General features: G+C 47.8%; 1 protein-coding gene across 2 annotated transcripts in view; it reads right to left on the bottom strand.

The window, feature by feature from the left end:
- The window catches only part of STK24 (serine/threonine kinase 24), a 110,152-nt gene that overhangs the window by 27,405 nt on the left and 69,414 nt on the right, over positions 1-13,333 (bottom strand). For both annotated transcript variants that reach the window (XM_027589283.2, XM_027589282.2), the window contains exon 3: positions 470-526. In XM_027589283.2, coding sequence (XP_027445084.1) covers positions 470-526 — 57 coding nt within the window. The remainder of the gene's footprint in view (positions 1-469; positions 527-13,333) is intronic.

The raw sequence follows: 13,333 nt of genomic DNA, 5'->3' as shown, positions 1-13,333 counted from the left end.
TTAAGTAAGACAATGACAGGCAAAATCCTTCACGGCTTGTATGAACAAATTCACTGGCTTCCCAGGAAACAGCAAAACTGGTTTCAAAAGTAGAACTAGCGGCACCTGGGGGGCTCAGTCAGTTGAGCGTCCTGATTGGCTTTTGGCTCAGGTCATGATCGCAGGGTCGTGGGATCCAGCCCCCTGTAGGGCTCTGCACGCAGCAGGGAGTCTGCTGGAGATTCTCTCCCTCTGCCCTCCCCCAACTCACGCATGGTTTCTCTCTCAAATCTTAAAAAAAAGGGGGGGGGGACTATAATTTTCAGTAATATTATTAGAAACAGAAACAGATATTATAAGGAATATTTTGTTCCTTTTCATGCAACTGAAGAGGGAAACACAAGTGGATAAAAACAGAATTACCCTTACAACCAAGATTTACTGAGAACTTTGATGCGTATTTAGGCATTGGGGTGGGGGGGATACTTACAAGATCTAGTGCGGAGCCTCCACCAAGGTATTCCATTATTATCCACAATTTAGTGTCCTACAGAAACAAAAAGAGGGAAATTATTTTTTAAAAAAACCAGAAAAAAATTTAAATAATCTCAGGGTTTTTTTTTTCCCATTGTTATTTTGGAACTGGAAATGTTCACAAATACGTAACAGCAAGAAAAGCCTGTGCAAGTGAGTCCCTTGCAGGAAAAGCCACCACGACATCATTTGGCTTTCACGGCGTGTGCAGGCCTGCATCAGAAGCTTGGAGGCAGCATGTTCTGCACCTGTTGGACCAGAATCTCTGAAGAGGGGATTGGGGGCAGGGGCGGGGGTGGGGCCGTCCCCTTTCGAACAACCTCAGTCAGTGATCCTAAGGAACAGCTGGGTTTGGGAACCAGTCCCCAAAGCCCATCACAGGGCCAGCAGCGGTCACACATGTCTGTCGTCCCCCCCCCCGCCCCCCACCCCTGCCAAGGTGTCAGGAGCACACAGCCCCGGGGACAGGTCAGCACTCCCTGCGAGCTGACGGAAGGCAACGCTCCCGAGGGGCGACAGCAGCGCAGCCTTTCATCCGCCCCCTTGTTTCGTAGAAAGGCAGCCAATTTCCAACAGCCCCAAAGCACCACAGTTTTCAGGGACGAGCAGGCCCCAGCCCAAGTCTTGAGTTTGTGTCCTCACCGGTGTCCACTCTGTCTTTTCCCTTCGTCTCTCCTGAAGCCACTCAACTCCATGACTTCCAGAGCTCTTGTTTTAACAACACAAATCCCAAAGCGGTACTCCCCTGAAAACCAAGCAGCAAGCAAGCAAACCTCCGCCCTGTGCTCAGGGAGGGAGCACTCAGGGATGAGCCAGACCAGGCCTGGGGTCCTGACCCCTCCTGATAACCTGAGGGATTCAGGGAGTTGTTTCCTCTCCAGGCTTCTGACCTAACCAAGTGCCCAGTCCACAGCAAGCAGGCAAGATTGACAACCAGTGACGTGGACGCTCATCACAGCTACTGGTGGAGAGTAACCCGTGAGTGACACTGGGGCTGGGCACCCGCCACACCCCGGTGTGCATGGGTGCACTTACAGCGGCAGGCTTCGTTACTAACTCAATCCCTTATGCTAGCTGTAGCAGGCATGGAAAGAGCTCTCTGGCCCCTTCAGGGTGGAAGCGAGCCCTTCCGCTTCAGCAGAAGTCGGGAAAACCCTCCCTTGCCTCCCTCCCCCACACCCTGTGCTCACTTTTACTTTAGCAACTACTGGTCTGATGTTCATTTTAGATTCACTTGTCTGTTTCCCACCAACAGCAAACTAAGTGCCTGGGGACAGTGTCTGGCACCGTCGAGCTCAGTACATGTTAATTACCGCGCACTGTGGTCAAGGAAGGGTAAATCGTGTTGACCATATACTCGTCGCTTCAGAGAGGCAATGATACACACCACATTTGTAAAATATAATCCTTGTAAAATTTCAAATAAATTCTGACATCCGGAGTCAATTCTATGATATTCTAAACAGTCCAAGTTCTACTGCATGGAGAACACTTTCTCAAGCTTTTAAATGCCCTTGACGTCTAGTACAACAAAGACAATTTCAGCAGAGATTGGACAGGGCCCAGAAGCCTGAAATGAGGTGTTTGGGATCCACCTTCTAGATACAAACATTTTACCCCCTCAGTAACCACCCAGTCATGGGGCACCTTCTCTGAACAGGCACACTCGCCCCCTCGTTCTGATTCCAAGAGAACTTCCCGCCAGAAAGACTGTTCTCTGACCTTCCTTCCATTGTGTAAACGAGCCCGATGACAGGTAGACCTCCAGAGCCCCTGCTCCTGGAGAGATGTCTGTGTTGCTCCTTCTAGGCATTCCAAAAGCATCCTGTCTGACAGAAATAAATTATTCCAGGGAAATGACCGATACCATTTTGGATAACACGGGAACTCTTAAATTCGTTTTCTACTACAAACTTGGAACTTTACATTTCTATTTCCGTTCCCTTTGTCACAGTGCTGACCCAGCTCCCATCCTGCGGACGTCATGGGTGTGAAGGCGGACTCGGCGGGTCGTCGCCCTCACGTCATTCCCATCTGCGGCCAGCTGTGACCAGGACTCCCCGAGAGAGGACCGGGCTGACCCGCAACAAGACACAAGTGACCACACCTCAGCCGCCTGCCCTTCCAGAGCCCCACGCTCCTAAACCCCTGCGGGGTTAGCCCAGCAGGTAACTACCTACCAAGGAAACAGAAAATAACCCTTGCAACGTGCCACTCTTCTCCTTTCAGGGAGCCATGCCAGGTGATAAAGTGACCCATTACCCATGTCGTCCTACTACCTCAGGGGCATGTAACCCACAGCAGCACGCGCGGCGAACCAAGTGCTCCCCAGCTGAAAGGCTAAAACCCCACCCTTTCACTGTAAAGGCTTCACCTTCTGGAGGAAGAGGGAGTGAAAGACCAGCCCTGCCTCCACTTTTATCCAGCTCATTCCTGGTAGCAGACGTGCTGGGGTCTGAAGGCTGTCCCAACACAAGGGCCACCGGATCCGAGGGCACTTGGGAGAACAGCGTTAGGTCATGCCTTTTAAATACCGTGGCTAGGGGCCTATAACTAATGTGCCTTTTTCCCCCAGTTCCACTGACACCACTAGTCAGGAAAAGGTCCTGCTGGTTGACCCCTCTGGGCTGAACTGGCTCTTCCAGCTCACCGGTGTGCAGCTCACTCCGGCCCTGGAGAGGCGGCCCTGGAAGTGGGGCCAGTGACTCACCGGCCCTGCGCTCTCCGCCCTCAGGCCCCACTCCCTCGGGGGCCCAAGGGCCACAGAGCAGCTCACCCAGGGGCCAGCACCAGGAGGCAGCAATGAGCAGGACGAGCACCTGCCTTTTCCTCAGGGAGCAGGCCTTCTGGAGCCCAAGACAGACCTCCGACAACTGTTCCACAAACGCTGTCATGAGTAGATGCCAGGAGAGGGTAAAGCAGGGACCTGCCAGATCTCAGAGTTAGAACCGAGTCTAAGATGAGCCCAAATGCGGAGATGGCACTGGGGCTGGGGGCGAAGCAGAGGGAGGCGACAAGGGGGGCAAGTGCAGGTCAGCCAGCAGAAACGAAGCCGTAAGGCAGAGAAGAGAGGACACGAAGGACCTGCCGGAGGGAAGGCACGGAGGGGAGGGCGCCCTGGTGCAGAGTGACCTCAGCGGTGTGGCAGACAGAGGCCGATCTTGCAGCCTGCGCTAAACATTTCAGACTCCCCCTAACAGTCCGTGAAGGGCAGAGCAGATGCCACTTTGGAGTGAGCCCTGGATGTAGGTGGGAAAGGAGCCAGAGAGTAGTTACAGGCTCCTGCAGAGCCCAGGGAGAGGTGGCGTGGCTGTGGTGTCATCGGGAGCCGCTGAGGAGGCAGAAGTGACGGGGCCTGGAGGCACCCAGGGAGTCAAGGTCACTTCCAGACTTGGCCTCGCTCAGACGGACACCAGGCATTGCCATCTACTGACACAGAGCCCCGGGAGGCGGGGGGGGCGGGGGGGGGGGGGACAAGTTTGGACAGGTGGACGAAGGTGTCCACAGGTCATTCATGGAGCAAGAGTGAATCTCCTTTCTCTTTAAAAACAAAACAAAACAAAATACACACTGGTTTTAAAATAACCGATAGCTCGCACTAAACTGTAGTACGAATTCCTGACTGTCTCGGCGAAGCAGCCCCTCACTGGCAGGTGCCCACTCACCCTGCTCTCATCCCCACCCTCCCCACCCCTGCCCCCAGGATGCACCGAGATCCAAAGCCCACCAACCCCCGCACAGCCACTCCCCCAGCCACGAGATGTCCCGGCCGCCCTGGCCCGTGCGCGTCATGGCTCACAGGGCAGCTCCCCTGAGGACGTGCACCCAGGGTATCCCCCTCCCTGCTCAGTCCACCAGGCCCAAACGTCTGTCCTCACTCTTCCTCCTGCCTCAGAGAACGAGGTCTGTCTCATCCTCTGTCCAAGAACAGCCTGCCAACAGTGTTCTCTGTCCACTGCACCCCCTTCCACCAGTGACCCCCAGTCCCATCACTGATGCCGTCACTCTATCTGCCACCTTCCCTTGGACACTCATCCTCCTCACAGCCCCAACCCTCTGCACTCACTCATTCTCTCCCTTTCTACAGGCTGACTCTCCCCGCCATGGTCCCGATGAGCCCTAAAAGCTCTGGGTTCTGCTTTGTTCCTCCCTCTCCTAGCTAGAATTCCCGAACCATAACCCCAGCTGCTGGTTTCTTTCCCACCAAAAGGCAAGGGTGCTAGGAATAAACTCGGCCTATCTCCCAACCTGGATGAGGACAGGGATGCTATGAAAACCGGGAAGAGAGCGAAGGGGCAGATCGTGGGATCTGGAGACACATAACCTGTACCCCATCAGGAACGCACCGGCGGGTACCATCCCACCTCCTGGGCAGGACGCACGCACAACACCAGACAGGAAAGGTCTCTTAAACTGGCCATGAGTCAGGATTCCGAGTAAGTTCTACCACCACCGATCCTAAAGCAAACGTTCACGAGGGAGTAAATGGATGAACTGGGGAGAGTGTAGGATGATGGGCTTTTGCGTCAGGCTTTCTCACCCTCAGCACTGCTGACATTTGAGGCCAGGGGAGGCTCCGTGGTCAGGGGGCTACCATGTGCATGGGTGGGTGTTGAGCAGCATCCCTGGCCCTCTCCCCACTAGATGTCAGTAACATCCCCCCAGTCCTGATCACCAACGATGTCTCCAGACATCACCGTGTCTTCTGGGGGCCAGAACCGCCCCCACTGAAAACCCCTGCACTACCCGACCAACGTCGAAAAGCTTCAAGTTATCACTGGACCACCAGTGCTGAGCGCTCATGCCCTCCTCCTTAGCAGAGCCACTGCACACCCTGAAACCTCCAGCGAAAAAGTTGTCACTTATTCACTGCGAGACAGCTAAGCTTTGAGTTCCTCATCCATAAAAAGATGGTAATAATCTGCTTCTAAACCACCAAGTTCAACTGACAATATAACGACATCATGAACGTGGAAACACTTTGCAAAGTTCAAGGTACCAAACACAAAGTGCTATTAGCTTTATCAACATCATAACCCATAAATGCCTTAAAATAACCCAGTAAAACCAAAACAGCCCAATTAACAAGTTACTAAATAGTATTTCCCTGCATGGGAGTGTCTGAGCAACATAAAATCTGGAACAATGATTCATACACATTCCACACTGGAATGAAAAAAAAAAAATTTATTGCCCTATAAGCCTGAGGCAAGAAGGTCTGACAAGGATGGTCTGGCTCAAGGGACACACTTGACCTGTCCTCGGTGACCAACTGCTGTCACTGCCCAGACATGAAATCACGGCCCTCATAAAACCTTCCAAATCATGACTTGTGGGGCGCTCTGAGAAAAATAAATCAGAAGAGTTCCTAAAACAAGAATGATTTTAATCAGAATAACTCCATTTTTAAAACATCACGTCAAAAAACGTAAATTATAAGCGACCTTGTGATACAATTCTCTCATAAGTGAAAGAAAATGATTCCTTTATTTAATAAATTCACATTCCAAAATTTAAATGGTACCAAAATGTATACACTGAGAACCTTCCGTCTCACCCAGGACCCGGGCTATCCAGCCTCCATCCCCAAATTACCAACACATCTGGCGCAACCTCAGAGAAAATAGTCTACACAAATACCTATAAGCTTTCTCCCCTTTCGTGCAGATGGTATCATTCTAAACACTGCTCTCTACCATGCTTCTCCTTAGAACATTCTATATTTGTCCATAAAGAAATTCCTCTTTTTTTTTAACCATACCTAACCCATGCCATATGGACAACGCTGAGTTGTTTCCAGTCGTTTGCTATTATGAGCCAAGTGCCAAGGAAGAACCTCACATGTTCTCATTTTGGAGAGTTCCTGGAAATCAAACTTAGGTCAAAGGAATCCATTTGAATTTTAACAAATAATAACAAATTACTCTTCAAAGAACCCGTCTCGGTTTGTACCACCTTCAGCAACGTATGAGTGCGAATTTCCCTTTTCCTTCTCCAACAGTGTAACAAAACTTTTTCTTGTCATTGTCACAAGCTGAATTTCGTCCCCCTCCCAAATTCATATGCTGACGTCCTAACCCCCAGTACCTCAAAATTAGTACAGCCAACCCTTGAACACCAAGGAATTAGAGATGCTAACCCCCCCACCAGCAGTCAGATCCACATATAACTTGTAACTCCTCAAAAACTTAAAACTACGAATAGCCTGGCGTTGACCAGAAGCCTTACCGATAATATAAACAGCACAGTGTGCATGTTACATGTAATATACACAGCACTCTTATTACAATGTCTGGAGAAAAAGTTATTCAGGGAAAAAACATGGACAGAACTGTAAAAACTCTGCACCTATAAGTGGACCTGTGCAGTTCAAAGGGTCAACTCTATTCGGAGACCGGGTCTTTAAAGAGGTAGTTAAGTTAAAACTCAAGTCATCAGGGTGGGCCCTGATCCAGTGCCACTGGCATCCTTCTAGGGCATCAGGACACAGGCACACACAGCGTGAAGGCGGAGAAGTCCGGCGTCTACCAGCCAGGAGAGGGGCCTCAGAAGGGGCCAACCCCGCCGATGACCTGATCTCCGACTTCCAGCCTCCAGAACTGTGAAGAAATAAATGTCGGCTGCTTAAGGCACCCAGACTGTGGTACTCTGTTACAGCAGCCCTAGAACATGAAGACCGAATCTGTAGGTAGGAAAAAAAAATGTCTCTAAGGGCGTTTCCTTCTCTGATCGTAGGCTGAACACCTTCATATACTGAAGAGCCGTGATTCCTTCCTTCTCTGTGAACCGTCATCTATTTAGATTCTTTGTCCATTTTTCTACTGGCTTACCGGCCTTTGTTTAGAGGTAGTAACTTTTAACCCATTAGGGAAAATAGCGTCCTATCATATGAGCCACAAACACAGCATTTTCCTCATTTGGCTTTTGATTTTGCTTTTGGTAACTTCTGCTTGCAGAAATTAATTTGATGTCAACACATCAATAACATTACCACTTACAGGCAAACTTGCCCTGAATGGTTTGGAACCACTTCCCAAGAGCCTGGGATCGGTGAGCGAGCTGGTTCCCACACTCAGCACTCCCCACATTAACAAGCCCCAGGGGTTTCACGGACATCCAGAAAAAGGTTACAAGGCAAGTGAGACAGGGTGGACTCCACAGGACTAACAAAGAACAAGATTTTTACAGCAGGAATTCTAAAAGGGAGTAAGTTCTGCTCTGCATCTGCACTGCATCCAGAGGCCTCCAGATCCATGACCCGTAACAAAGGCTGAGCCCAAGAAGTATCAACAACACAGCAGGTTTTATTAAAACAATGCCAGATCACAGCCTTAAAATATGGGCGGGGGGGGGGGGGGGCAGGTGGAGACGCCTGCATGGCTCAGTCAGCATCCAACTCTTGACTTTGGCTCAGGTCATGATCTCAGGGTCCTGGGATGGAGCCCTGAGCTGAGCTCCGTGCTCAGTGGGGAGTCTGCCTGAAGAGTCTCCCTCTGCCCCTCCTCCCCACGCATGCGTGTGTGCCCTCTCTCTCAAATAAAATCTTAAAAAAAAAAAAAAAAAAAAAGAATATGGTTTCTAAAGCAAAGGCTACCACGGTAGAAAGGGAATCATTCACATCTAGAGAGAATGAAGCGATCACCCTGACGAGGACAGGGGAAGAGGAAAGAGAATCCAGGCTCCCCATTCCAGGCCCCAAGAGGAGGACAAAAGCGCTCCAATGCAAGGAAATTCTTCTAGTGCTGGAAACATGTATGAAGTAGGAGAAAGGCCCCTACACACAAAAATCAACTAAAAATTAAGTTGTGCTGGAAACAGCACAAAGAAAAAAAATAACAAATCAACTAAAAATTATTGGACCAAATCCTAAGATCAAAGGGAAAAAAAAAAATCAAAATCTTCACTACATTTCAGCCAAAAATGATGTTGGAAACACTACACACAGGCATCCCTCATACTCTGTACTTCACAGATATCACAGTCTTCCCAACTGAAGGTCTGTGGCAACCCTGTCCTGAGGGAGTCTATCGGCGCCGTTTTACCAACAGCATTGGCTCCCTCCATGTCTGTGTGTCATATTTTGGTAATCCTCACAAAATTTCAAACTTTCTCATTATTATCTTATTTCTTATGGAGATCTGTGACCAGTGATCTTTGATGTTACTCATGTCACTGTTTGGGGGCATCACGAGCCACGCCCACATAAGAGGAGGGGCATAACAAGTAAATGTGGTCTGGTCCGGCAGTTCCACCAACTTGCCAGTCCCCTGTCCCCCCCGGCCTCCCTACTCTCTGAGACGCAACAATATTGACACTAGGCCAATTAATAACCCCACGACAGCCTCTCACTGTTCAAGTGATTAAAAGAGTCGGCACGTCTCTCACTTTTAATCAAAAGCAAGAAATCATTAAGCTTAGCAAAGAAGGCATGTCAAAAGCCAAGACAGCCTTAAAGCTTGGTCTCTTGTGCCAGTGAGCCAAGTTGTGAATGCAAAAGGAACCTTCCTGAAGGAAATTAAATATGTTACTCCAGTGAATACATGAAAGATAAGAAAGGAAAACAGCCTTATGGCAGATTAGCAGTATGGAGAGTTTGAGCGGTCTGGATAGAAAAATCAAAAGAGAAACATTTCTATAAGCCAAAACCTCATCCAGAGCAAGGCCCTAACTCTCTTCAACTTGACAAAAGCTGAGAGCTGCAGAAGAAAAGTCTGAAGCTAGCAGAGAGGTAGGTTCATGAGGTTTAAGGAAAGAAGTCGTCTCCTTAAGTAAAAGTACAAGATTAAGCAGCAAGTGATGATGTAGAAATGCATCAAGTTATCCCAAAGTTTTGCTGAGATCATTAATGATGGTGGCTGCACTCAACAACAAATTTTCAATTTGGGTGAAACAGCTTTCTGCTGGAAGGAGATGCCACACTGGACCCTCGCAGCCAAGGAGGAGAACTCAATGCTGGCTACAAAGCTTCAAAGTCCAGTCTGGGTCTCTTGTTAGGGCAAATGCAGCTGGTGGCTTGAAGGTGAAGCCCGTGCTCAGTGACTATTCCGAAAATCCTAGGGCCCTGAAGAATTTGCCAAATCTACTCTGCTGTCCTCTCTACATGAAACAACCAAACCTGAACGAGATAGCACAACTATTTACAACATGGTTTATTTAACATTTTAAGTCCACTGTTGAGACATACTACTCACAACAAAGGATTCCTGTTAAAATATTACTGCTCACTGATGATGCACCTGGTCACCCAGGAGCTCTGGTGGAGATGTGCAATAAGATTCATAGCGTCTTCCTGTTAACAACATCCACTCTGCAGCCCAAGGAGGAAAGAATCATTCGGACTTTCAAGTCTTATGATTTAATACATTTCATAAGACTATAGCTGCCATAGGTGGTGATTCCTCTGATGGATCCGGGCAAAGTCAAGTGAAAACCTTCTGGAAAGGATCCACCCATTCCAGATGCCACCAAGAACATTCATGATTCATGGGAAAAGGTCAAAATTATCAACACGAACGGGGAGTTTGGGAAAAGTTGATTCCAACCCTCATGGATGACACTGAGGGTTTCAAGACTTCAGGGTGGTGGAAATAGAAAGAGAACTAGAGCGAGAAGTGGACTCTGAAGATGGGACTGAATCACTGCAATCTCATGACTTAACAGACGAAGAGTTGCTCTTCATGGATGAGCAAAGAAACTGGTTTCTTGAGATGGGATCTACTCCTGGTGAAGATGCTGTGAAGACTGTTGAAATGACAGCAAAGGATTGAGAATATGACATGCACTTAGTTGATAAGGCAGCGACAGGGTTTGAGAGGACTGACTCCAACTGGGTAAAATACTATCAAACAGCATGGCATGCTGCAGAGAAACTGCTCGTGAAAGGAAAAGTCAATCAATGCAGCAAACATCAATGTTGTTTTAAGAAACTGCCATAGCCACCTCAACCTGCAGCAACCGCCACCCTCAGCAGTCAGCAGCCATCAACATGGAGGCAAGACCCTCCGCCAGCAAAAGCGTTACAGCTTGCTCAAAGCCCAGATGATGGTTAGCAATTATCAGCAATAAAGTATTTTTTAATTGAAGTATGTATACTGCTTTTTTAGACAAAGTGCTATTATTGCACACTTAGTAGACTACAGTATAAACATAACTTTTTTTTAAAGCATAACTTTTATATGCACTTGAAGACCAAAAAACGCATGCGTCTAGTTTCATTATGCAGCACTGCTTTACTGCAGTGGTCTGGAACCAAACCCACAGCATCTCTGAGCTCTGCCCATACAGCAAAAGCTACACAATACAGCCAAAGATTTACTCAGAGGAAAACTCACAGCATGATATATTTTCATTACCAAGCCAAACAAAAAATAAAACTAAAAATAAAGAAATGTTAAGTGTTCAACCCACAAGCTAGGAAGGAAGGAAAAAGGAAACCTAAGAAAAGCAAAGCAAGGGCACCTAGGTGGCTCAGTCGTTAGGCGTCTGCCTTCGGCTCAGGTCATGGTTCCAGGATCCTGGGATCGAGCCCCGCATCAGGCTCCCTGCTCCTCGGGAGGCCTGCTTCTCCCTCTCCCCCTGCTTGTGTTCCCTCTCTCGCTCTCTCTGTCAAAGAAATAAAATCTTAAAAAAAAAGAAAAGAGAAGCGAAGCAAGAGTTAAAGATACATGCATAACGGAAAATTATTAAGATGAGAAATACATCTTTTTATATGACAACTTCCAGTTACTATAATCAAGAAAAAACAGGCAACACACTAATTTGCAAATATAGCAATAAAGAAAGAAAATTATAGACAATTTTCTAAATACAAATAGAAAAGATCACAATATTTCATGAATACTAAATTTGAAAATCTGGAATGAAACAGATAATTTCTTTGTAATGTATGAATTAAAATTTACTCAAGAAAGAACAAGAACTATAGGCAGAAAAGGAGTGGGGGGGAAACGCATCACCTTCCTCTACAAACATCTGCATATAGATAGATAGCAAGCAAGAAGGGCAAATGGTTTTGCCTTTGAGTAATTTCAAACCTTGGATGAACAGAATGTATTCTAGCACTATCCTGAGGGACAGGACCTTTCATGACATCAGCACATAATGCCAACACCTGCAAGAGGCAGAGTCGGGAAAGAGCGGCAGTTCCCACTGAAGGGTGGAGCGCAGCGGAGAGGGGAGAGCGCCAGGGATGCAGTGAAGCCTGGGAGAGTAGCTGTCAGCTAATGAGGGGCACTGGCCCCAAAAGTGATTTCTAAAGAAAAAAGGTGCACTTGGAAATAAATGAATGTTAGGTGTGAGTCTCCTTATATGTAAACTTTCATCTTATACTCTAATACCACCTGCCCTACCCCGACCAACTCTCGCCTCCCGGATCTACAGAGCTCTCCTTCCGTATCTGCAGTCATTCCATTGTGCTCCGACGACTGCCTCCTGGGAGGCAGAACAAGGCTGCGGTCCCTTGGGCCCCCTCCCAGCCCTCTGACCACCAGGGGCTGACTTGGCCGTGAGGTGGTGGTGGGTCAGGGCATTCAGTGAAGGAGGGGAGAGCCGAGTCGTCCCCACACTGGGGACAGGCACATTCTCCTGCACAGGGGGCAGCCACAGGCTCCCTTAGGAAGGAATAGTCCCGAGAATTTCTAGTGTCTTCCTCCTGGGTCAAGGAGGCGGGGTCCCCACCACCATTTCACATTAGTGCAAAGCCAGGCACTTCATAAGGAGTGTCTCACTTGATTCTCCCGATAATCCTGTCTACTCAGGTAATAATCCATCTTCTCTCGTTGTATAAACTGAGACGCCTGGCCAGTGGCAAGGAAGGAGAGCAGCTGGGGCGCCTATGGAGATATTCTGACGGAGTCAGACCCCGAACAGGAACCACTGTAATAAACGTCACAAGACTCCCAGCAATTTCTAAAGGAATCCAATGAGTAAAATACTTTCTAACGTCCCTGTCCATAACGTTTAACTGTTTAACTGGTTTCCTTTTATAAACCTGTGAATTCTAACCTGCCTGCCGGGAAAATACATCGATTTACAAAATGTTTGCCTGCAATTTTAAGGGATTCGCATGCCCCACACTCCAACATGCCCAGTTTAAGAATCCTGGTTCTGATGTTCTTTAGTAAACTGGAAAGAACACTGGACAGTCCCTGAAAGGCTCATCTTTGGGCTTAAGTGACGGGACTATCTCTTTCCAAAAGGGCTGTCTTATTTAGTAGGTAAGTCTCCCCAGAGCGGTACTGAGGTGTTCCTCTCTTTACCATCAACACAAAGCTGACATAACTCAACACCAAATCTGTTCATGGGAAGTTTCTGTGCTAAATGCTCATGAATAAGACGAATAAAACCACTCTGTTAACACATAAAGACACAAAGTAGTCAGGGAAGTACATTCACAAATATTCTAAATCAGAGAAAAGAAGAGCAATACTAAAGAGAAATATAAAAAAAATACCCTGGGAGGTAAAAGAGAAGGACCATTCCTCCCTCGCATCTATCCTAATAAAACAGCAAACCCTACAGTCAAGAACCATAAACTGCTAAGTTGAACAAGTTCTATGCCCTAATCTTGCTATGAATGGATTCCTTCTGCAAAGGAAACATTTCTAGTGATTACAAGATCATCCTTCAGCTCAGTGAAAACCTCAGTGGTCATTATGCAATATATGGCAGAAACACTCATCTCAAAAACCATAAAATCAAAAGAAGTGATGATTATTACTGAAGACGGTATTACTTCTTTGAGAAAGACCCAGCCCAAAGAGACAAAACCAAGTCAGAAGGTGAGTAAAGCTGAGAAAGACTAAAAACTGTGTTATTTTGC

The sequence above is a fragment of the Zalophus californianus genome, chromosome 3 (genome assembly GCF_009762305.2).
Source record: "Zalophus californianus isolate mZalCal1 chromosome 3, mZalCal1.pri.v2, whole genome shotgun sequence".
Classification (NCBI taxonomy): domain Eukaryota; kingdom Metazoa; phylum Chordata; class Mammalia; order Carnivora; family Otariidae; genus Zalophus; species Zalophus californianus.
This window is presented reverse-complemented; position numbering and strand designations above follow the sequence as displayed.